The sequence below is a fragment of the Dendropsophus ebraccatus genome, chromosome 1, assembly GCF_027789765.1.
Source record: "Dendropsophus ebraccatus isolate aDenEbr1 chromosome 1, aDenEbr1.pat, whole genome shotgun sequence".
Lineage (NCBI taxonomy): Eukaryota > Metazoa > Chordata > Amphibia > Anura > Hylidae > Dendropsophus > Dendropsophus ebraccatus.
Genome location: NC_091454.1, coordinates 87,519,961 through 87,544,901, shown reverse-complemented (window position 1 = coordinate 87,544,901; position 24,941 = coordinate 87,519,961). Strand labels below are relative to the sequence as shown.

Genomic DNA, 24,941 nt, shown 5'->3' with positions numbered 1-24,941 from the left:
ATGCAGCAATACCAAATCTGTTTTTGTTTTGCCATTTTAGAATTTGTTTGCAAAATAGAAAAGGAGAGTGATTTCAATTTATTTGGCATTTTTGTGAACCTGTCGCTGTGAACCAGTGCTAACAACGTTACATACTACTTGCGAAAATTATGGTGTATAAATGTATAATTTACCAGGGCAAACATTGTATTACATCCCCATGATAACATGAAAACCGAAAAGGAATCTTAAAACCGGAGATTACTGCCCCGGATGAAGGTGCCTTAAACTGACATTGCAGATGATGCCCATTTGTGGCCCGCAGCAAAATAAAGTGATACCGCAAATATTTGGGGAGCCATGTGTGGCCAAGGTGATATCATACCTTTTTTATATGTTGGTGTTACCAAGTGACTTTAGCCATGACCAAGGACTGGAACTGTCTGAAATGTTAGTGTTACACTAAGCTAACACATATAGCCATCTAAGTGTGGTCTGGCCCAGAGTGGATTCGTGCCAGCATTAGCGACTTTTTGACAAAAGTTGCTGTTACATGTGCCCTGAATTGTGGCTTTTTTTATAATTTTTTTTTACACCAAACCACAAATATAAAGCAATGATATGTTCTCCCCATTATCTTTTATTTTGCTGTCTGTGACTGTAGTATACTTAAAAAAACGCAGTTTCATGCCGCAGAAGACTGCCAAAGAGTTTAAAGTTCCAGGAGGTTAAATGAAAAGTAATATTTATATCCTTCCTCCCTTTCACTTGAGATTTCCCTTGGGTACTTTTTTGTAAGCAATCATTTGAGGCAGACTCTATTAGTAGAGTCTCCATATAGACGTGGAGCTAGTCAGTGACATTGCTCCGGGTGCTGATCACTGCAGAGCGCTGGATGAATATTCATGAGGTGGGTTGGGTTGGATTGGAGTCAACAAGAACAACGCTGGGAATGAAGGTAAGAAAATTACTTTCATTCTCAGTGTCCTGAGGATTTTGGAACTTAATAGCAGGTTAGAGACTGCTAACCTGCTGTTGATATCCCTTTAACTGTACCTGGTTCAGATCCAGTAGTATATGCACAGTACAGATTACAGTATCCTTGAGTACATGACTGTCTCCCACTGAACTACTGTCTGTAGAGATCAGGCCGGTTATTGATATTTGGCAATATTAATGGTCAGGATCACAGACTGATAGGCTTACAGTGTCTTACTTTTATGTTATGACATAAGTATAGAAAATACAGTGTCTCCATTGTAACCCCTCTCTTCAGTGTAATGGGAAACATTGATGCAAGTAGACAAAAGTGGCTTTAAAACCCTAGCTTTATTCCATTACTTGTCATATGTTAGACAGCTATTACATAATTGCCTTGTAATTTTAACTAACTTGTAAATTGTTTTTTCTTTAAACCAGGGTGAAGATGAAGCAATGTTTGTGGAATACAGAAAGCAGCTGAAATTATTACTAGATCGTCTCGCTCAAGTATCACCAGAGTTACTGTTGGCTTCTGTCCGAAGAGTTTTTAATGGTACACTACAGTAAGTATGAGTCTTAATTTTACAGTTTGAATAAGAAAGTAACTTGAGAAGGGAAATTTGGGACAGATTTGTGTTACTGATTTACAGAAATGTACTTAAAGAGGTACATCAGCAAAAAAAAAAATCTTTTTATTTCAAATCAACTGGTTTCAGAAAGTTATATAAACTTGTAATTCACTTCTATTTAAACATCACAAGTCTTCCCATACTTATCAGCTGCTGTATGTCCTGCAGAAAATGTTTTCTTTTCAGTCTGACACAGTGCTCTCTGCTGACATCTCTGTCCAAGACAGGAACTGTCCAGAGCAGCAGCAAATTCATATAGAAAACCTCTCCTGCTCTAGACAGTTCCTGTCTCAGACAGATGTATCCGACTGAAAAGAATACACCACTTCCTGCAGCTGATAAGTATGGGAAGACTTGAGATGTTTAAATAGAAGTGAATTACAAATCTATATAACTTTCTGAAACTAGTTGATTTGAAATGAAAAGATTTTCGCTGGAAAACCCCTTTTAATGTCCTAAATGGTATGATCAAGCCACTCATCACCTATCAGCTGCATAGGTAATAAAGGTTAAATTATGTTAAAACAAAAGTTTGTAAAACTTGAGACCCTCCCTGTGCAGCCACATAACTACAGCAGGGAGACATTCATATTGAATCACCCTTGCAGTATGCTTAAGGCAGAGGGGGAATTACCTAGGTGCAATGGCAACAGTGAAACGCCCCCACGTAACGCCTCACCAGTGGATAGATGATTGTGTGTGATACACACATCCAAATGTAAATGAGTTTGTGCAACCTTTAGGGCTGATCTACCAGATAATTTACTCCACTATCGTTAAGCATCGTTAGTGATGTTCGTGCAGCCCTTGCCTTTAGTGTAAAAAAAATAATAATAATAATAATAAAGTTTATATATACCTGTCCACACTCCTGGTGATTCTGCCTGCTCCCTGGTATCTTCTTGGCTTCTGCCCACTGCTGCAGGGAGAACTGCAGAGCCAGTCTCTGAAGTAATTGACTGAGCAGCCTGTCATTGCAGAGACCGGCTCTGAAGTTCCAGCAGCAGCTGCGGGTATAAGCTTCGGGGGAGTGTGGATAAGTATGTGTAAACTATATTATTTTATTTTTTTTACCCTCTCATCAGCCGTCAGTCAAGCATTGCTATTACATGTAGCGATGTGCAGTCGGCAGCCGATGATTTTTAGGCAGGACCAAAAGAGACAATCTACAGATCAGTGTCATTGGCTGATCATTTTCTGTATTACATGGAGCAGGAATCTGCCTGATTCTGCATATTATTGCTCCCTGTAGAGGGCTCTTAGTCTTGACAATGGTTGCAATAAAATAGGATGCTGGACATGCACAGCCACACAATTGTAAAGCCAGGTGCACAGTGTAAGCATACAATAAATAATGTATTTGCATACTCTTTGTTGCTGGCAGTCTTGGCAATGTGCTAAGAATTTAAAATATTTATTTCTGCTTTTTAATATATTTTATTAACAAATCAAAACACTTTGCAGTCTTGACAACATGAATGTCTACTTTGCTTTCTGTAAGATATTTAGACTTTTAACTGTTCATGTTTCTTTTGTTTTTGGCAGAAACTGTCAGAATGCTTCTTTTATGGAAGTAGAAGTTGCAATCAGGCTTCTGTTTATGTTAGGTGAAGCTATCCCAGCATCCCATGGAGCCCATTTTTGTGGTGATGTTAACAAAGCAAGTGCTCTACAGGACATGATGAGGACGGTAAATATATATAGTTATAAAAGTCTTACAACTGTACAAATATCTGCTTAGGTATATACACGTAACTGCTTACATATTACAGATTATCAGTTACATGAATAATAAAGATGGCTAAGTGTAGATACTTGTTGATTCTGTATTGTCCAACTTGGTGTGCATTAGTTCTTAGGGCGTGATAAATTAAAGATGCAAAATGCTGTCTTGAACTGTGAAGATGTAGTTAACAAAAAGTTCTTTAGATATTAGAAGGTGAAGAGCTGTCTAATATGAGGAATAAGGTTCTGAATATAAAGGCCGTATTATGCAGTCCGACCCGTGGTGTAAATGAGTGACAACCCGCTGGAACCCTTAAAGCGACTCTGTACCCACAATCTGACCCCCCCCCCCCCCCAAACCACTTGTAACTTCGGATAGCTGCTTTTAATCCAAGATCTATCCTGGGGTCCGTTCGGCAGGTGATGCAGTTATTGTCCTAAAAAACTACTTTTAAACTTACAACCCCGTGCCTTACGGGAGTATTTGTGACCTAACTTTGCACCACCCCTCTGTCCCTCCTCCCCACCATCTTCATCATTAGTAATGCCACTGGAACATTTTCTCCATGCTGGACATTGCACAGGTCCTTAACGATCCAGCCCATGTGCCGGACTAAACAGGTGGGGAATAGTAGGCAATCTGCCTGGAGCATTCCTAATGATAAAGAGGGCGGGGAGGATGGACAGGGAGGTTGTGCCAGCCTAATGCATACACAATCTAGGCCACTCCCGTAGGGCACGTGGCTGCCAGTTTAATGGTGCGTTCACACCTACAGGATCTGCAGCTGATTTTTAGCACAACAACTGCATCACCTGCCAAACGGAACCCAGGACAGATCTTGGATTAAAAGCAGCTATCTGAAGGTACAAGTGGTTTGGGGGGTCAGATTGTGGGTACAGAGTCGCTTTAACATTGGCTGATAATCGTGCGACCAGGGCTTTAGTCTTTGCTTTAGTCAGATTTTGGCCGCATATCTGTCATTACACGGGAAGATGTGTGGCTAATGGCGGATTACTTTTTGACATATTTAGAGTGATCATGCGACAAGCGAGTGTAAGGGAGAAAAAAAAAATCTAAACATCCAGTGTGAATTAATGCATTTACAACTTACTGGTCTGTATACTGAATGTTTTTTGACATAACTTTTTTGTTTTCACTCCTTTCTAGCTGGTGACTTCAGGTGTGAGTGCCTACAATCACACATCTGTTACATTAGAATTTTTTGAAACTGTTGTAAGATATGAAAAGTTCTTCACGGTTGAACCCATCCACATTCCTAATGTTCTCGTAAGTTATGTTTATATAAACACACAACTATTTCTTTGAGAAAAGAGCTTTACATTGTCGTACACCATGTGCCTGTGGTACATGAAACCAAAGAGCATCTAAATACTTTGTCACGCTACCCTTTGCTCCTCCTCTTACTTTGGAGCATTATACTGAATGGTTTAAGGGTTGAGATCTGACTTGTTCCCTGATTCAGATTGCTTTCAAAGGGGTTTTCCAGGCTTAGAAAAACATGCTGCTTACTTTCAGAAACAGCACAGTTATGCAGCTTACTTCCATTGAAGTTAATAGAGCTGAATTGTAGTACCACACAGCCTGTGGACAGGGATGGTGCTGTTTTTGCAAGAATGTAGCTGCCCTTTTTTTTCTGTTCCTGGATAAGACTCTTAGCCCCTTAATGACTGACCCAATTTTTTTTTTGCGTTTTTGTTTTTTCCTCTTCGTGTTTAAAAGGCCATAGTGCTTGCATTTTTTTCACCTACAGACCCCAATGAGTCCTTTTTGTGACACCAATTGTACTTTGCAAAGACATGTAATTTTTCTATAAATTATGTGGCAATAGAAAAATAGCATGTCTCCGTTATGCAGTGTGTAAAAACAAAACAAACTGAAAATATTGGCAATTGTTTTTTAAGTAATGGCCATGTGAACGCTATGGCCATAGTAAATTTTTATTTTTAGCTTTAAAGTGAATGTACCATCAGGTACATTGCTATTTTTTTTACCTTAATAGATCAGCGCTGGCGTGGGGATGCCGGTGGCGCAGTTCTTTTTTTAATTGTTTTTTTTTTCTTGAGCACTGGCCCTTCCCTGCGCCCGCCAGTGTGGTGCTCTCCCCTCGTAAAAAGGCCGACGCTGTACGCGGGAACAAGGCAGCCCGACATCCCCACGCCGGTGCTAGTCCTTTAAAGGTAAAAAAAAAAAAAATAGCAGAGATGTACTTGATGGTACATCCGCTTTAAGATTTTGTGTATATTTAGATAACTGTACTCGGCATAACAAATTTTAAATTTTTTAAATAACTTTGAATATACTTTTCCTAAATTTTAGATGGCATTTTTGGATCACAGAGGGCTGCGCCATTCTAGTGCTAAAGTTCGTAGTAGAACAGCTTACCTTTTTTCAAGATTTGTGAAGTCCCTTCAGTAAGTATTCCTGATGTTCATATGGGTATTAGTTATTAGTATTTTTCCTGTCTGTATGTTTGTGTATTCACGGTCGGGAAGAATCTAAAGGCCCTATTCCACGGAACGATTATCGGCCGATATTGGCCATTACGGCAGATAATAGTCCTGTGGAATAGAAGGCAACGATCAGCAGACATTGTTCATGTTGGCTGATTGTTGCAGTCGTTTGTTTTTCAAACATGTTGAAAAACAAGCGACTGTGATAGCAGTGATCTGCTGTTGTCACTCCGTGGAATAGGAGCGTTGGCAGCAGACCGCCACTATCCTCTATGGGCTGCCCAGACGATCTAGCGATCACCCGGGCAGCCTCCCCGCGGCCCCTCCCGCACTCACCTGCTTGCTGCCTCCGTGTGTAATAGCGGTGGCAGCGAGTGGTGAATGAGGAGCAAATGAGCGCTAACAGCGCTCTTTTGCTCCTCTCCGTCGGCCCGTGGAATAGGGGCTTAAGGTTAATGGTCTTCATTAGCTGTCAGCCAAACACTTGCCTTACCTACAGATGTTTATTCTAATTCATCCATACACATGAGTGCTCAGCCCAGTGTTCTTGTGTTTACAATGGGGAGAGAAGAGAGATCCATTGCCAGACTCTTTTGGCAGAGGCATATCTTTAGGGAAAACAAGAGTGTTGGGTGTTAAATTCAATTTTGGGAGGGCCACCATACTGACCTACTGAAACCAGCAGGTTCTGATAACTGGGATGGGGAGACGCACACTCTTTTCTGTTCCTGTACCTTATACTCTTAACTTCACAGTCCTAGTGCAAACTTTTTACAATGTTATTTATTCAACTTTTTATTAGGGTGTACATGTTCAAAAAGGTATTTTAGTGTCTTTTTTTTTTTTTTTTTTTTTTTTTTTTTTTTTTTTTTGTAATACCACATACACTTCAATTTTGTTTTTGTCTTTTTTTTTTTTCTCCAATGTATCACAACAGCAATGGTGCTGGATACATTTAATTCCTGATTTAGAAGAAACTTCATAGCTTTTAAATCCATATGTTCTTGAAGAAAGGTCTGAAAGAAGTCCATGCAGCTGTTTTTTTCCCATTTAGTCTCCAAATATTTTACTTATTTGCCATTTTCCTCTGTCCTCTAGTAAACACATGAATGCCTTTGTGGAAGATATATTAAGTAGGATTCAAGATCTCCTTGAGCTCTCTCCTCCAGTGAGTTTCTAAGTTACTGTATTTAATGTGTGTGTATGTATGTATGTATGTGCTCACTGTAGCATGGTATGTTGCTTGTCTATAACATCACATGCTCACAAAGGGTTGTTTTTTTTGTGTGTTTGGGTTATTTGGGTTATTTTTGTGTTTTGGGTTATTTGGGTTTTTTTGTGTGTTTGGGTTATTTGGGTTATTTTTTGATCTATCCTAATGCACTGATTTGATTGGTTTGACCCAATGATCCTGAGATTTGTGGTGGTTGCTACATTTTATAACTTTCCCTAATCTCAATGGTGGGAATACATAAGTGGACTGCTTTCCACAAGCAGCTGGGGCAAAAACCAGCCTAATCTCAGAACTGTGTGTTAGCACATCAACCCTTTTAATCATGGCAGATTGGGGCACGGCAAGGTGGGGAGGGGGTGTGGTGTCCTCCCACACCGGATTGATCAATGATTTGCACTTGCTAGCCAGTGTATATTATGACAAAGATCTACACCAGCTTTGGAGCTCATGTGTATTACTGTGCCTGCCATGCGACAGCCTCAGATTCACAGATTTACTGAGAGGCGTGCACCGGCCATGGGGAGAGGGCTTTATGTAATTATGACCTCTAGCTGCCCGTTCCGATCCTTGCTTTGACTCAGAAATGTCAGTGTGAGACTCCAGCCTCCAGGAGATATTTGTTTACGGCCCTCCTTTATATCTTCCATTTATTCATGCTTTTATTTTTACTTTGTGTAGGAAAATGGTTTCCAGACATTGCTAAGCAGTGATGATCAGCTGTTCATATATGAGACTGCAGGTGTGCTCATAGTAAATAGCGATTATCCTGCTGAACGAAAAAGTATTCTCATGAGGAATCTTCTTAATCCTTTAATGGAAAAGTTCAAAATTCTTCTGGGAAAGCTAATAGTAGAGCAAGATGAGGAGAGACAGACAGTTCTGGCAGACTGCCTTAATCATGCGGTAGGATTTGCCAGGTATGTACCATTAGTTGTGGTTTTGGCATTTGTTGCAATTCATGGGGCAAAAAATTTCATTCATACAGGTTTCATCTGTTTATAAATTTTTGAACCATAGTAAGAAATAAAAATAAATAAAATTAAAATCCATAATATAATAATACATTATCCACAATGTATATACCATATTGCTGGTAAAACTGTCTTTTTAGATTACACTGTGGGCTCTGAGTTGGTGTCCCAGCTGATAGGGTTGTTTTGCAACGCTGATTTTGAAGTGCTGGATTTGACACTCTCTGTTCTATCCTGTAGCCGTACAAGTAAAGCTTTCAGCAATAAGCAAACAGTAAAGCAGTGTGGCTGCTCTGGAGTATATTTGGACTGTTTACAAAGTTTTCTGCCTGCTTTGAGTTGTCCTGTTCAAAAGGAAATCCTCAGAGGAGGCGTTCGCACCTTTCTGCATCGTATGATTATCTGCTTAGAAGAGGAAGTGCTTCCTTATATTCCTACAGCTTCCGAGCATATGTTAAAAGACTGTGAAGCAAAGGACCTGCAAGAATTCATTCCTTTAATTAATCAAATTACTGCTAAGTTCAAAGTAAGTATGTATAATTGAAATGGTATTGCTAGACCTTCATTGCTTATACATCTGTTCTGCAAACTGCATGGTTTGGCAAATTATATTCAAATAATTTTAAATATAAACAGTATATACAAGCTTTAAATGTTAATTGAAAATGTGTCCACCGCTTAGGATCGTGTTAACATAGAAAAAATAGATATACCAACTGAGTTAATAATCCCAGCGTCTAATGGTGTGTTTACACAGAGATTTATCTGACAGATTTTTGAAGCCAAAGCCAGGAATGGATTTAAAAAGAGGAGAAATCTCAATCTTTCCTTTATGACCTGTTCTCTGTTTATAGTCTGTTCCTGGCTTTGGCTTTAAAAAAATCTGTCTTTGTAAACACACCATAATGGTGTCCCTCTGGTAGTTCCTACTGGGCTATTAACTTGGCTATGGTAATGTGTTCAAATATTTGTGTCACAGCTGTAGCCAGTCACTGGCCCCAGTGGTCCTGCATATAATGTAAGTCATTGACTGGCTGCAGCACTGATGTAAATGCATAATCGTTTTAGCCAAGTAAACCAAAGACCATCTGGAAAGACCAGAGCAGTGACACTGGAGACATGAGGATTAAACTGAGTGTAAAGAGAAAAAAATATATAAATCTTCTAAATACATAAAGCAAACCAGTCATATTATCCAGTGTAACTTTATGCAACCATCTCCATGACTCCATAGGAAATTAATCAGTTACAGTATTGCTCTGCAGTTATTGCACTGTATAGCTATGCTCACACAACGTCTACTGTCATTATCAAACGGCAGTTGTTTGATAATGAAAACGTCAATGTTCATGACCATTATTATTATATTGTTATTTTGCATAAGATGATGTTGTGTGAACATACCCTATTAGTCTTATTGCACTTTACTTTGTATTGCACTTGTTTCTGTTGCATCAGCAAGGCTGGGTTCAAACTGTGTTTTTATAATCTGTCCCCTCCCCACCCCCCCCACACCATCCGTTTTATGCTAAAAAAACAGATGCATAACGGATGCATTTATGTGCATCCGGTTTGATCGGTTTTTCCATTGACTTCCATTACAAAAAATGCATAGAACCATGCTTTTTTTTTTTTTTTTTTTTGGTTTATGGAAGTCAGTGAAAAAACTGATCAATACCAGATGCACACAAATGCATCCCTTTTCTTATCCGTTTTTTTTTTTTTAATATGTCGACCTGTATGCATATGTGAGCGTTTGTTAACATATTAACATTGTTTTTAAGCCACTAATCCTTGCAGCAACCGTTCCAACCGTGGGACTCAGCATTAGTTATCCAGGCAAACTGCTTCGATGATGGCTGCATCAGTTTTATTCATCCCACTGCTGCGCAGACTTTCCAGATTCGCCATTCCCCTCAGCTGGTTCCTGTGATCTGATATTGTGCTTAGCTATTCACTTACTCTGGCAAGATACGGTTTTTATTTTTATAAGACCCTAGCCATGGAGAGTTTTAAATTTTTTATCTTTTTGCCTGAACAACCCCTTTTTTAGGGAATTTGTCAACAGCAGGTCATGTTACTATCTGCTGACACTGTTATATAACTGCTATGGCGATAATACATATGGTGTCTTAAAGTGTCGCTGTGGTTTATAACTTAAAATATAAATCCGCAGGCAATATGATATAAACCATGTTTGCAATTTACATTTATTTTTTTTTAGTAATGTTTTAAAACAAAGCTATACTTATCTGAAATCCAGGTCCAGTCTCCTGAAGGCAGCTTTTTAGTCTTGCGCTGATTGAAAAAAAGAGACTAAACACAAGTCTGGCTATCATAGAGTGTCACAGCTCAATGTGTATATATGTGTCACTTCCTGTGTATAGACTCTTTGTGTGTGTGTGTGTGGAGGGGGGGGGGGGTGTAAACACAGGAATTTTAACACCTTGCTGAAAAAGACTCTGTGCCAGAGAATAAAAGCAGTTTTCTACCTTCTTGAAGCAGAACTGGATATATAAACATGGGTTACAGATGTCTATGCTGCTTCAGCCACTGAAGTGCAATCATGCCAGAAATGCTGCGCTCAGCCGATCATAGACTGAGGCAGTATTATTTTTACAAGATCCTTGCAATGGAGAATCTTGGTGGTGGCAGAGGGCAGGTTCCAAAGGGAGAACATGCATGGTACTCCTCATCTTTCCCTTGTCCTACTCCACTTCCTGTTCCTTCTTGGTTGACAGTCAGGGATCTGCTTCCAGCATTAAGCTCTGTCCCCAAGTCTCACGCCTGTGTTGAGGATACGAATGAGTGTGCTTGTGAACAATTGTGTGAAGGTCTGATCCTTAATGGCAGGAAAGGATTCCCTCACCACCATCTCATATTAGTGTTGTCCCAAAGTAGAATCCCAAATAAATTGTCAAACATTTTATTTGTAGGCCCAAGTGTCACCATTTCTACAGCAAGTCTTTATGCCTCTACTTCATGCCATTTTTGAGGTTCTAGTCCGCCCATCTGAAGAAAATGACCAGTCTGCTGCACTTGATAAGCAAATGTTACGTAGGAGCTATTTTGCCTTTCTGCAAACGGTCACTGGAAGTGGGATGAGTGAAGTTATAGCCAACCAAGGTAAGATTATGCAAATATGGTGCCATCAATAGGGACACTTTTGCCACTTTTTTACAATGGTGGTTTTCTTTTTGAAGGAATATATTCTTTTTGAAGTAAATATTTAATATGTGTGTTTCAGGAACATTGAAATGTATCACCTATTCAAATATTACCTTGCTATGCTAAACTAGTATATAAGGGGAAGTCCACTTTTTGCATGCTTCTTATTTTAATGCTACTGAAATAAAAACCTCTGATAGACTTGCAGTTTTTGCAAAAGTGGATTTTTTTTCTTAAAAATGTATTTTATCGGTATCTGGCAGCCATAGTGAGGAAGTTCACACTTAGCAAATTTGCTGTGGATTTTCTGTCTGGGGGCCAGTTTACACACTAAGGAATTTGCGTGGAATTTCAAGCACAGTCCACACCGCAGACCCCGCTTTAAGTTCCGCCTGTCCTATTGATTGAATGAGATGTGTCACACGCACTCTGCTGTCTGCCCAAGGAATTGACATGTCAATTCTTTGGCATCCAGCAGAGTGTGTGTGAGACAACCTATTCAATCAGTGGGACAGGCGGAACTTTAAGCAGGGTCTGTGGTGTGAACTGTGCTTGAAATTCCACGCAAATTCCTTAGTGGGAATGAGCCCTGAATTTGAGAATATAAATCTGCAGCATGTAATAGTTTGGGAAAGTCAAATTTGCAAGAATTCTGCAGTGAAAGTGGGTGCAGGAAAGGGCGACCAGGGTCATTAAAGGGGTACTCTGGCGCTGATAAACAAAACAATCAATCGAACATAGTTTTTACACTTAACATCCCTCCAGAGTCTCTCCATTTGAATTTCCCGCTGTTTGCAGGCCCCTAAACCTCCAGTTTGTGTCTTCATTTTTTCTTTATTTCCTGATTTGGGCTTTCCCACTTTGTCTCCTGTGATGTCTAACTGACTCTGTAAAACTGTTAGATGGCTTACAGCTTGTTCAGCCAATCAGAGCTGAGCAACCTGAGTCATCTGACAGGGAGGCTGGCCTAACAGAGCTTAGACCCTCCTCCCTCTTGATAATGTCATTGTCACATAATGGCTTCCTGGGGTCAACAGTCATTAGGTAAAAATTTACTTCACTTCCTGATGGGGGATTGAGGGGGGGAAAGAAAGGGAAGGGGGGCAGATAGGTGATTGAAGCATATTACAAAGTTATATAACTTTGTAGTGTTTCAATTACTGGGAAAAAGCCTTCTGCTGTAGTACCCCTTTAAGGGAATGGGTGGGTAACAGTACCAAGACAGATTATCAAGCTTCGCGTTTAGTTTAGAAAAAGACCTCTTCGGGACCATCTGATCACAATGTACAAATATATGAATAGACAATACAGAGATCTTTCTAATGATCTTTTTACACCTAGACCTTTAACCATGATAAGGGGGCATCTTCTACGTCTAGAGGAAATAAGGTTTTACCATCAGCACAGGCAGGGATTCTTTTCTGTGAAAGCAGTGAGACTATGGAACTCTCTGCCAAAGGATTTTGCCATGGCTAATTCAGTAAATAAGTTCAAGGGAGATCAGTAATCTTTTCTCAATATAATATTGGCACGGTGGATTTCAATGTAACTTTCTGCAGATTTGCTGTGGAAAATCTCTGCAATAAAACTTTGTGTGAATACTGCAACATTTTCAGTGAAAGTAAACACACTTTGGATAGTGCACATAATCTACTGAATAAGCATAAGTTGTATGAAAAGTTGGTGACTATGTAAAGGGAAACTAACAGCAGGCTTTGTCCAAGATCCCACACTAGTAAGACTAGCCAGGAACCGTGGAACAATGGAAGATGACGTCACGCACATCACTACATTATGCATCCACGCATACGTAGGCAGGTCAAAAGAAGCTTGCCGGCAGGCCAGTGCACCCAAGGACTTGACTTACATATTTGGTTTTTTAAACGTTATTTAAAAATAAAGTGCATTGGGTTGACAAGTTGATATCCTTGTAATTAACATTAGACTGCCTCCAGGTACATATCAGCAGTGTACAAACCTGCTGTTTATTTTAATGACGAAATTTGCATGGTGTGGTTTTTACCTGTGAACAAGCCCCTACTAGATGTGCTTTTTTTTTTTTTTACAATTGAATACACAATTTAAATGTAACCCTTTCCTTTATTGTTTTTAGGTGCTGAGAATGTGGAACGTGTGTTATTCACAGTCATTCAAGGGGCTGTAGATTACCCAGATCCTATTGCTCAAAAAACCTGTTTCATCATCCTTTCTAAGCTAGTTGAACTTTGGGGTAAGCGTGGGTCCTAAGTAAATCAAATTTTTTTTTTTGTTTTATTTTATTTTACTGAGTTATTAAAAACTGTCTTCTGCAGGTGGCAAAGATGGCCTGGTTGGCTTTGCAGATTTTGTCTACAAACACATAGTCCCTGCTTGCTTCCTTGCCCCATTGAAACCTACTTTTGATCTTGCGGATGCCCAAACCATTTTGGTAAGTTGACTGTTAATGTATGTAAGGGGTGTTTATAATGCTGCATATGCTGCAACATATTCCATTCTGTTTATAACGTGATTGTAAACAGTAGTGTATCAGCAAGGCTACTTGTGGCAACAGTATTTTTAACTGGATCCATCCTCTTCACGGTTTGGTCTGCATCATGTGGCCTGCGTTGGGAAGAATAAATAGATGTACTAAAAGGCTCTGCTGTATGCCCTGGTGGAAGTTGTGTACTGCTTACTGTCTAGTTCTCCCTGCTAGCACCCCTCCATGTCTGTCTGAATATCCCTTACTTACTATATATGAACTATAGTATTATTTTCATTGTGTTGTCATTTGTACAACCATAGAGCTTATATGGATACGGCAGTCATTGCTCCCATGTTTGTACTATTTGTCTTTATGTAGCCACAAAACTTGCTGAGGAGGAGCAGCATCACAAGCAAACAATTATCAATCAGCTTGGAAAATGCTTAAATATGTACAGTAATGATCTGTGTTCTTCTCCCCCGTCCTCTTCCGTTTCAGGCTTTGTCGGAATGCGCTGTTACGATGAAAACCATATATGTAAAAAGGGTAAGCTTTTGAGATGCCTTTACTACATACACAGCTTGAATAACATTATGTAAAGAAGCAAACTGCTTTAACACGCTATAAGTCTACAGTGCACAGAAGACTGAAGAGCCATGGTACTAGACAAAACAAATAGAAGTAGGTCCACCACCCGGAATCCAATAAAACTTTGCATTTATTCCATCACTTTAAAATCCAGATACAGACATGTAAACTAAATGTGCAGGCTTATGGTTGGGTAGGATAGTTGCAATAAGCACTGACAAGTGTTGATGACAGATATTAGGCAGAAAACAGGGAGCATGGACATAACATGAATATTAATATACTGTATATGTTTCCCTGCATAGTATAAACAAAGTAATACACAAAATACAATGCACAATCAGACCTAGCAGTATATCTAAGTAAACACCACATAGTGTGACAGGGACCAGAAACAAGCAAACACGTCAGCTGTATTTCATGGCATGAAAAGGGACAAACAGATTTATCAGTTTTATGATGGCCTGGTGTGTATAGGGCCTAGTAAAGATATCGGCTTATATGAAGGCATGGTATGAATAGGGACTAGTAGACAAGTCTGCTGTATAAAGACATGGGGCCACATGTATCATCCGGCGAACGGATGATTTTTGGCGGAAAGTGCTGATTTGCGTGTTATTTTATACGCAAATGGCCGATTTGCGAATAAAATATTCGCAAATCGGCACTTTCCGCCGAGTACGCCAGGGGGCGGAAAGTAGGCGGGAAGTGGGCGGAACGGAGGGCGCAGACTCGGAGTCCGCGCGATTTATCATCCGCTCCGCCCAAATGTACGCCGAAAACCTACTCCAGTCCTCAGCTGGCGTAGGTTTTCGGCGGTGCTCACCGGCGCGCACAGGATTTATGTACAGGCAGTCCGCCTCTACATAAATCCCCGTACCGCCGAGGCTGCGGGGGCATTTTTAAGTCCGGCGTAAAAAAACTACGGACTTAATAAATGCCTCCCATGGTGTGTATAGGGGCTTGCAGACATATGAACTGTATGACGGCATGCTGTAAATGTGGACCTAAAATGCAGATATGTGCACATCTCAAACTTTGTTATGGGCTTTAAAGCGAATGTGCCAGCAAATGTAGTTAAAAGCATACTTAGTATGCCCCGCACATTGCCACCGCGCTGATTCTCATACTGCCCTTGATTTTTTCCGATCTAGTTCTTACAAAACCCTTTGTTTCCTGGATATGCAAATGTGCTTTTTGGTGTAGTGGAGGTGGGCCCTGCGCCCCCAGTGCACCAATATCTCTTCCCCTCTGTGACACTTTTCCTTCTTCACATCTGTTCCCAGCCTGGCTTTGGGATATTCTGTGCAGCCGCATCACTTACTGCACAGGCGACTCATACCCTGATCTGACAATAAAGCTGATTCCGGCTGCACAGGATGTCAGAGCCGGGCGTAGCTGAGGAGAGGAGCTACAGAGGGGAGGGGATATTGGTGAACTTCTAGACTTGTTGGCTCCCCTCATAAGAGCATCCTTAAAATGACCTGTTTATACATTTATTATTGTAACTGATGTTGTAAATGGTGCTTTTAGCTATAGAAGTAAAGTCCTTAGTCCCTCACTTTTGTGACAAGCATGTACTACATTTCCTATGTCCACAACCACACAACCTTTTTCCCAGGAGATATTGAGGCACCTGGGGCACAGGGCCTGCCTCCAGCCTGCCAGTATCTAATTTGCATATTGAGAAAAAGGCGAATTTCAAAAGAACCAGGCGGCGGAATGAAAAATTAAGGGCAGCAATAAAATCTGCGTGGTGGTTCTGAGCAGGTCATACTGATTACATTTGCTTCAAAAGGAAACTGATAGCATAGACATGCATATATTTGTGCTGCCTGTTACAAAAGCATCAAGTAGTTCTGTGACTTTGTAAAAATGAACATTACTTTGTGGTAACAGTGTCACAGAGGCATGTCTTTGATCTTGTTTGGGCCTGCTCCTCTCTTTAGCCAGTGCTTTGTCTCCAGGCAACCCTGCCTCCTCTGAAAATGATTGTCTGCCTCCTCTTTACATATCCGTGCTGTCCATTTCCTTTTAATAACGTGGTCATTCAGTAAGTGAGTAAAAGGTCCTCTTGCTAATTCAATCCTTGGGGTTGCCATGTACAAGGCATATCCAGAAAGCTTGCTTTTCATGTTCCTCCCTCTAGTGACAGGGAAAACTCATTCTATACCTTGAACTTCTAGACTCGTTGGCTCCCCCCATAAGAAATTCCTTAAGAATGACCTGTTATACATTTTAGTATTGTAATTATTGTAACTGCTGATGTTGTAAATGGTGCTTTTAGCTGTAGAAGTAAAGTCCTTGGTCACTCACTTTTGTGATGAGCTTGTACTACATTTTCTATGTCCATGTTGTGTTTTATGGGTAAGCCAGGTGGGTGGCCTGTGCCTTCCTGGATGCTATTTTTTTTATACCTGATTAAACAGGTTTAAGCCCCAAATTTTCTCTTTATCCCTCTTAGAGGATCTCCTTTCTGGGGAAGATTTTCAACACTCCGTCCACAGGAGTTTTGGGTTCTATGGTGGATTGAATCTTCTCGTCCACCAAGCAACTATATAGAACTATTCCCTGAATTGGTGGCTGTCTCCCCCCATCTTTTCTGTCAGGCCAGTTGTTTAGGCCCCTTCAATGGATAGTCCTGTCCAAGCTTAGGAAGGAACATTCTGTAACCAAACAGCATATAGACTATTGTTCTCGAAACTGCTACTACTTATATACAGACTGGATCAACTTACTGCCTGCAGCAGAGGTATAGGCTAGTAGGAGAAGGTAGTGCTGCTCTTTTTAGTTCTTGCTAGGAGTGCTAAACTGCCGAGTGCCACCAACCTATACTTAGTGCACCCTTTTTCACAATGAACATTGTCAAGAAAAGGATTTTACAGTGAGTATTATTAAAGCAATTTTTTTTCAGTCCCTTATATCCTTTCTTTTTGTCTGTAAATGTTTGCTAGGCTAGTTCTTACCATGCCTTGATACAGCTGATATGTCTGCTAGTTTCTGGACTCTGTTCACACCATGTGTTTTTCACTGTTTTGTGTATCTTGCTTAGTGGCTGTATATACCGTTCATTCAAGTTTCTACTATGCAAGCAAATGCATACTATATGTTGATGTTTGTTATGACTATGCACCCTGCCTATAACACCAGTCACTGCTTCTTGTAATTACCAAATCACAGGCTGCATATTTGGGTTATGTGACCACGGGTTAAATTTTTTGATTAAGGCCAAAAGTAATAGCGTGAAAGCAATGTTTTATTTGATTCTATTTGTGCTGAAACCTCTGTTTGTTGAACTGGAATTACTTTTGTTTTGTATGTGATCCTATAAATACAGGTTTAATTTCTGGGGCTCACATCAGTGTCCTATTCCCCTTTGTGAATGGTAAGGTGGTCACTGGTTGCCACATCCAGTCATAGAATGGATGAAGAGGTGAGCGCCCGTGTGCGCATATTTATCCACTTACCTTTTTATGAGAGTTACAGAAACAGTTGAGAATGTGAGACCATTTGTCTATTCATTCTAAGGGTACAAACACACACACCGTATACGCAGCAGATCTGCAGCAGATTTGATGCTGTGTTCAGTTATTTAGATCCAATCTGCTGCGTATCGCAGCAGAAAATACGCTGCGTATACGGTGTGTGTGTTTGTACCCTTAGTTTAGGTTCAACAGCAGGTGGCCACCCAACCAACGATGGGAATTGGGGAAACCCCCATTCCTGACAAAACTGCAGGTTCAAAAGCTTTACCCTCATATTGAGATTCTTTAGTACTGTGGCCAGCTTTAAAATATATTTTATTGTATGATGATAATGTCTAATGTTTTAGGGACCGGAATGTATTCAATATCTGCAGCAAGAATATCTGCCATCTTTGCAGGTAGCACCAGAAATTATCCAGGTAAGTTCTGCTGTGGGTGATTTTGTTATCTGTGTCCATTATAGTCTATGGGTCCATTTACACAGAAAGATTATCTGCCAAAGATTTGAAGCCAAAGCCAGTAATGGATTTGAAAAGAGGAGTAATCTCAGACTATAAACAGAGATCGGGTCATAAAGGAAAGCCTGTTTCTGGCTTTGGCTTTAAATCTTTGGCAAATAATCTGTCAGATAATCTTTCTGTGTAAATGGACCCTATGGAGGGGGTGAGCATATTACATGGCTCAATAATTGTTTAGCAAGGGCTGCACGGATGTAGTTAGCGATTTCTGCTTGCTTCAGCTACAGTAGTTGCTCTGGGAAGCAAGCAGAGGGCAGAAAAACACTGGGGCCAGTAGTGGACGGGTAGTGTGTGTGTATATGTAGCAGCGGCTGCATTCGCAGCTTCCACCAAACACACAGGCTGATCACTCCTGGCTGAGAGCAACCATCTGCACCTCTGCAGAGCTTTTACCCTCTCAGACTTATTAGCGCTTACCTGATCCCACAACCCAAACTGGATCGGGGGGAGGGAATGACAGGTCCCACAACAAAACCTACCTGCCATTCCATGTAAATCCAGGCCCGGTAACAATAAATAATAACTCAGCAGCATAACACTGCTGAGCAACAGATCCCCCCCCTGGACTTACCATCTCACGCTGGGTAGTAACCTAGGTGAGATGTACACCCCCCTCGAACACTTCTCCAGTGACATGTCTACAATACATATATATATAGCCGATTTTAGGTCTTTACCAAAAGACACGATCAGCCCATGATCCTTGTCTGAGTGATAATCAGCCTTATTCAGGCAATTACCGATCCATGTAGTAGGGCATTTACTTGGCAGCAGTAAATTGCAGCTTTTGCTTTGGCTGTCCAGGCATGAGGGGAATTATAGTTTTGTAACAGCTGGAGGGTCTGAGTTTGACACCTATATTTTGTATATTGAGAAGGGGTTAAAATAAATCTGGAGATGGAATTAAAATCTGACCCTGACCATATCTAGAACAAATAAACATGATATATTCTATCCTTTGTCAGTGATGGTTACAACAAATGCAGTGATATAGGTAGTGTCCTGACATTGAGAAGGATGGGGTTAAAGCGACTCTGAACCTACAGTCTGACCCTCCCAAACCACTTTTACCTTCGGATAGCTGCTTTTAATCTAAGATCTGTCCTGGGGTCCGTTCGGCAGGTGATGCAGTTATTGTCCTAAAAAAACAACTTTTAAACTTGCAGCCCTGTGCCCAACGGCCAGAGCTTAGAATATCTGTGCCCTAACTTTGCACCACCCCTCCTTCCCTCCTCCCCACCTTCTCCATCATTAGGAATGCCACTGAAACATTTTCTCCTGTCTGAACATTGCACATGTGCCTTAACGATCCAGCCCATGTGCCGGGCTGACACAGGTGGGGAATAGGAGACAATCTGCCTGGAGCATTCCTAATGATGAGAAGGGTGAGGAGGAGGGACAGAGGTTGTGCCAGCCTAATGCATACACAATCTAGGCCACGCTTGTTGGGCACGGGGCTGCAAGTTTAAAAGTTGTTTTTTAGGACAATAACTGCATCACCTGCCAAACGGAACGAAGGACAGATCTTGGATTAAAAGCAGCTTTCGGAAGGTACAAGTGGTTGGGAGGGGGGGTCAGATTGTGGGTACAGAGTCGCTTTAATGCACTGACTGCTTTTATCTTTTTTTTATCAGCGTTGGTTGGTTTAAGGATTTCCTTCCTCCATCCACTAACTACCTATGCTGTCCTTCCTCTGCCTGGCATGAGCTACCTCTGCTTCTGTCAAGCAGAGAGCATCCCCCTTCTACTGCTACTCTAAGCAGAGTCCCTGCATTACTGCACCCCGCCTCCATATCATTTCTACAGTCTGAACAGGAGAGGGAAAGGGATTCTCTAGGGCTTCAGAACTACAACGTCTGGCTCCCCTTCCACTCCATGCATGCTGTAAGCTGTGCATGTCCAGTTTCACAGACCAGATGGGAGCCGTCGCTATGTCATTACATAGATGTTATTGCAAATGGCAGCCCCCGATTCAATAATGTTGTTAGTCAGTCGTATTTTTTTTTTTTTTTTTTTTTTTTGCTTGCAGAAATCAGTAGTCCCAGGCGATTTTAAGAAACTTTGTAATTGGGTTTATTAGGCAAATATGGTATTATCTGCATTCAAAAAGACTTTTCCCAGGTCCCCCCCCCCCTCCTTCCTCTTTTCCATTCACTGCAAATTATCAGGAAATTGTCTTGTTTCATCAGACATGCCCCTGTCTGTTCTATGAAGAGGGAAGGGGGGAGGAAAGAGATTAGTCGTCAGCAGAGAACAAAGGATTACACAGCCGGGAGCTGCATGAAAGCTGTATTCAGAGGTCAGTGCTGACTTGGGGTACAATTACACGGAACGATAATTGTCCTACCGGCCCTATACGGCCGATTATGGTTCCGTGTAATAAGCACAATGATTAGCCGATGATCGTTGTCATCTACTCATCATTGATATAGGTTCGGACCTATAATTGCCAGGTGCCGACCGTGCATTGCTATGTGTAATAGCGGTGCGCGGTTGATGATATGCAGAGAAGAATTACCTATCCAGGCTGCAGGGCTCCCCTTGCGCTCTGCTTCTCACCGGATCCCACGTGCTCCAGCTTCAGAGCGACCTGTCTGAGCTGACAGGACTTCCGTGGCCAGTGATTGGCTGAGCGGCCTGTCAGCTGAGATAGGCCGCTCTAAAGCTGGAGCGCGCGGACCCAGGGAGAAGACCACAAGAGGAGCCCTGCAGCATGGACAGGTAATGTATACAGTTTAAACAAGGGCTGCAAGGATAACTTTGTCCCTGCAGCCCTTGTTAAACAATTATCGGGCCGTGCGATAGGCCCAGTAAACGAGTGCCGATCTAGCAGATTGGCGCTCGTTTACAGTTATTATCGGGCCCCCATCGGCCCGTGGAGTACTACCCTGAAGAGGAGAGAGCCCGGTGATGTAGCTGTAAATTAACTCTTTGTTGTCCTGTTTTAGTGCCTCATCTCCCTCCACCCCTCCACTCTCCATAGACACCCATACAGACGGGGGAAGAGCGCTTCAAACTGCTTTTTCATGATAAAAATGCATTTTTCGGGTAATAAACACAGTCACAAAGTTTCTTAAAATCGCCTGTACTATTGATTTCTGAAAAAAATATTAAATGACGGTGACACTTTAAAAATGTTGACACTATTCCTTTTAATAATAGGTTTACAATCAGAAATAATGATAAAAATCGTGTGCAATGCATGTTTTTCCTTCAGGATTTGTTCCCACATTTGCATTTTTTTTAGCAATTTCAGCTAAATAGCTGCAAAAATTGTGCTATTAGGCAATCCACTGTAAGTGCAGTTTTGTCACCTCTTGGAACCCCCCCTTTTTAAGGCCTTATATATATATATATATATATATATATATATATATATATATATATATATATATATATATATATATATATATATATATATTAATTAAAAGTAAGGGAAGAGGTAACCATGGGGCACAAGTGACATGAAACAAGTGTAAGTGACTGGAACCAGTTACATTTAAAAAAAAAATCTTCCTCTGTAGTACCCCTTGTTACAGCCAAGTGTATTCATTTGTACAGCACCCACCCACACGGTACCTCCCATTTCATACTTGCATTTCTCTGAAAGTTAAAGAAGAACTTAATTAACTTAATTAATATTTTAATGTGCTTTGTTTTTACCAGGAATTTTGTCAAGCACTTCAACAGCCTGATGCTAAAGTATTTAAGAATTATCTAAAGGTACATTTTGTTTTGTTTTTTTATTTCCAAATTTTTAAGTCAGAAGACAAAGTTCCTTAGCTTCAACTGATTTTTTATTTTTTTTTTCTTACAGGTTTTCTTCCAACGAGCAAAACCCTGAGGAATGTACTGGAATTCTCATGCATTTGATGTCATACTCAGGAACTCCAGTTATTAATTTATGTAGATTGCTAATTTTGTATATGCCTGTAAACTGGTGTTCTATACAGAAGCCACTTCCTACAGTATAAAAGTCAATGAATTCATGGTCTTAGAGCTACAGACACCTCTTATACCATCCGTGTTACATCTGTGGTGGAAACTTGCTTCAGTATGGAGCATAGAATCAAACATGAATTTTTATTCTAATTTTTTTTTCTCATGTTTTCAAGTTTACGCCAATGAAAGTAAGGTTGTGTTTACACTTGCTTTATGTTTTCCAGTACTTTATGATGTGGAACTGAGGTAAAACAATTTATTGAAAACTGGAGTTTGTCATCAGTTATTCGGGATGGCCTTTCTTTCAGTCTGTCAGTTATTGTCTTCAGTGATCAATATATACGATACACTGTGTGTGAAACACGTGTGTGTGTGTATATATATATATATATATATATATATATATATATATATATATATATATTTGTGCGTTTTAAAACTTCTAGGTTATATTCACACACTGTAAAATAAAGGTTAAATACTGGATAGAAGTTTACACACACTATAGAATAACAGCTGTAATTGATTACGACTGTCCAAATAATTAAATTGCTCATCCTTTACAGCCTTCTTTTGCAAAATGTCCGTTTGTTTTTTTCCTTCATTTTTTTTTTCGCTTAAAATTACGGTCATGTTTGGCACTCGACACTGAAGACGCTGATACACTGATAAAAACATTATTTAATTAGTTTGAAGGGGTATTCCAGAGACACAAATTTAATGCTCTTCTTTGTATTTGTATTGTCTTAATAAAGTTATGTAATTTAATAATTTAATAATTTTAAGAATAAGCTTTCCAGCACTGTGTACACAGCAGTGCCAACAATTAACTGGAGTGGGACATGTGCAGCCCAGCAGATCCCAACACAGACATTGGTGTCGGCTCTTAATGCTGCCACTCAGCGTATAAAAGTATGTAACAGAAAAACAGTCCATTTTTGTACAGAGTTATAGAACTTTATTACAGACGTGTTTTTGTTTGTTTTTCCCCCTTCTCTGGAATACCCCTTTATGTTGCACAAACCTAAATGAGATCCGTCATGTTTTTTGGGGGGGGGTTTTACTGCAAAATAAAGCAAGTGTGAACTAGCCTGAAATAGTCAATGTAATATTTTGAAAATGAAAAATGGGACTATCAAAAAAAAATTACTTGTCAGGAGGATCGCCATGTACATTTTTTATTTTTTAATTGCTCTAAATTAAGGCATTAGTCTTACACGATTTGCTCTCCTGATGTGTATTGTGAGTAATAAAGAAAAAAAATAGTAAACTTTGTAGATAGTTAAATCTTTATTTTATTTTGTATATTTTTTTTTTAATGAAATAAACCCCTTAACATCCATTGTATTAGCTGGCACAATGCAGACTCAAGTGAGCTTGTAGTGGAAACAAATCTGAAATACAATCCACAACAGTATTTATAAATTAGATTACAAAGATGGAGAAGTTTCAATATTAAATGCATTGCTTCTTGGAATGTCAGGATTTATAGGAGCTGAATCTATAAACTTTTTATAAAAGGAAAGACAATAAATTTTATGTAGTCAAACCTGTATTTTTTTTTTTGTTTCTCCTGGAGTTGTCATAATTGTATTTAATCAAAAATATTCTTTTGCAGATTAGAGCTGTGCAGTGTGCCAACTCTCTAGGCTCACTAAACGCTTTTGGCTATAATTGTATGAAAAGATTTGATCCCTTTAAACCTTGGGCCAGAGAGGACTGCTATTTATTTAATTTATTCATTTATTCATACTTATTTAGTAATCTATACCTCAGTCAGCTAAGGCTTTTCTTACATTTCCATTTAGTGTTTTAGTCAGAGTTTAATGTATTTTTGACAGCAAGAAGAGAGCTCTTTGCTATACTTTTCTTGCCATAATAAAAAACAGGGCCTTGATGGAACCCCCATTAGGAGATGGATCAAACATAGTCTTTTCTGTTATGAACAAAGCCTAAACCTGATAAACATTAAGGGGATACCTTTTAGCAATATGCTCTTTTTTGTATGCACAGCTAATTTTACATTTCCCCAATTTACCGTCACTGGTTTTATCAAGAGCTCAGTATCTCCTAAATAATTCCTGTGTAGAGGAGGCTAAAAAAAGACACTGCCAGCTCTGAGATGGTTTAGAATTTTATCCTGTTTTTGGCTAATCTGGGTGCAAATTTTGATTTTATGTGCCACCTCCACACTAGGCGCAGGCTTTGATAAATGTGCCCCTAAATGTCTTGGCTAACTATGATTGGAAGGTGTGGGAGCATTCAGATGTTATGTAGCATAACAACTTTCGGTGTTTAGTTCGCAATGGCGTTTTTTTTTGTTGTTTTTTTTTTTACATTAGAGCAACGGCACCAGATGTTACAATTGCCTATAATGGGTTTAACGTGTCCTTTGACATACAAATTGTGAAACCTTTTTTTCAGCTGTGTTTAGTGTATCACCCATTTTTTTTCTCTCATGATAACAGGCACAAGCCACAACTTATACTCTACAGGAAGGCTAAGATTCCTTAGGAACGCAAGGCAACTATTAAAGTTTTAGGCTTTAATAGACAATGGGTACAGTACTTGGTTAAAAAAAGAGATGGATGGATAAATTGTGCATACAGTGAAACGAAAAGGGAAAAAATAGTGATTGTCCAATCCAGTTGGTTTCCAATCTTGTACCACTCATGCCAATGCCAGACCATCATTTTTATGCCCTTCAGTACTAGGGATAGGCTGGAAGGTGTAACCCCCCCCCCCCCCCTCCCTTTCTGGCTCCATCAACAGGATCAGCTCTTTA

The 24,941-nt window shown here is 40.1% G+C and overlaps 1 protein-coding gene across 2 annotated transcripts in view; it reads left to right on the top strand.

Moving 5' to 3' along the window:
• The window catches only part of XPOT (exportin for tRNA), a 40,287-nt gene extending 16,591 nt beyond the window's left edge, over nucleotides 1-23,696 (top strand). For both annotated transcript variants that reach the window (XM_069974455.1, XM_069974447.1), the window contains exons 12-25: nucleotides 1,399-1,523; nucleotides 3,135-3,279; nucleotides 4,483-4,602; nucleotides 5,653-5,747; nucleotides 6,885-6,954; nucleotides 7,699-7,937; nucleotides 8,232-8,517; nucleotides 10,928-11,117; nucleotides 13,273-13,389; nucleotides 13,472-13,587; nucleotides 14,122-14,169; nucleotides 18,044-18,115; nucleotides 21,881-21,937; nucleotides 22,032-23,696. In XM_069974455.1, coding sequence (XP_069830556.1) covers nucleotides 1,399-1,523; nucleotides 3,135-3,279; nucleotides 4,483-4,602; nucleotides 5,653-5,747; nucleotides 6,885-6,954; nucleotides 7,699-7,937; nucleotides 8,232-8,517; nucleotides 10,928-11,117; nucleotides 13,273-13,389; nucleotides 13,472-13,587; nucleotides 14,122-14,169; nucleotides 18,044-18,115; nucleotides 21,881-21,937; nucleotides 22,032-22,058 — 1,707 coding nt within the window. In that variant the 3' untranslated portion in view covers nucleotides 22,059-23,696. The remainder of the gene's footprint in view (nucleotides 1-1,398; nucleotides 1,524-3,134; nucleotides 3,280-4,482; nucleotides 4,603-5,652; nucleotides 5,748-6,884; nucleotides 6,955-7,698; nucleotides 7,938-8,231; nucleotides 8,518-10,927; nucleotides 11,118-13,272; nucleotides 13,390-13,471; nucleotides 13,588-14,121; nucleotides 14,170-18,043; nucleotides 18,116-21,880; nucleotides 21,938-22,031) is intronic.
• Nucleotides 23,697-24,941: the final 1,245 nt, after the last annotated feature.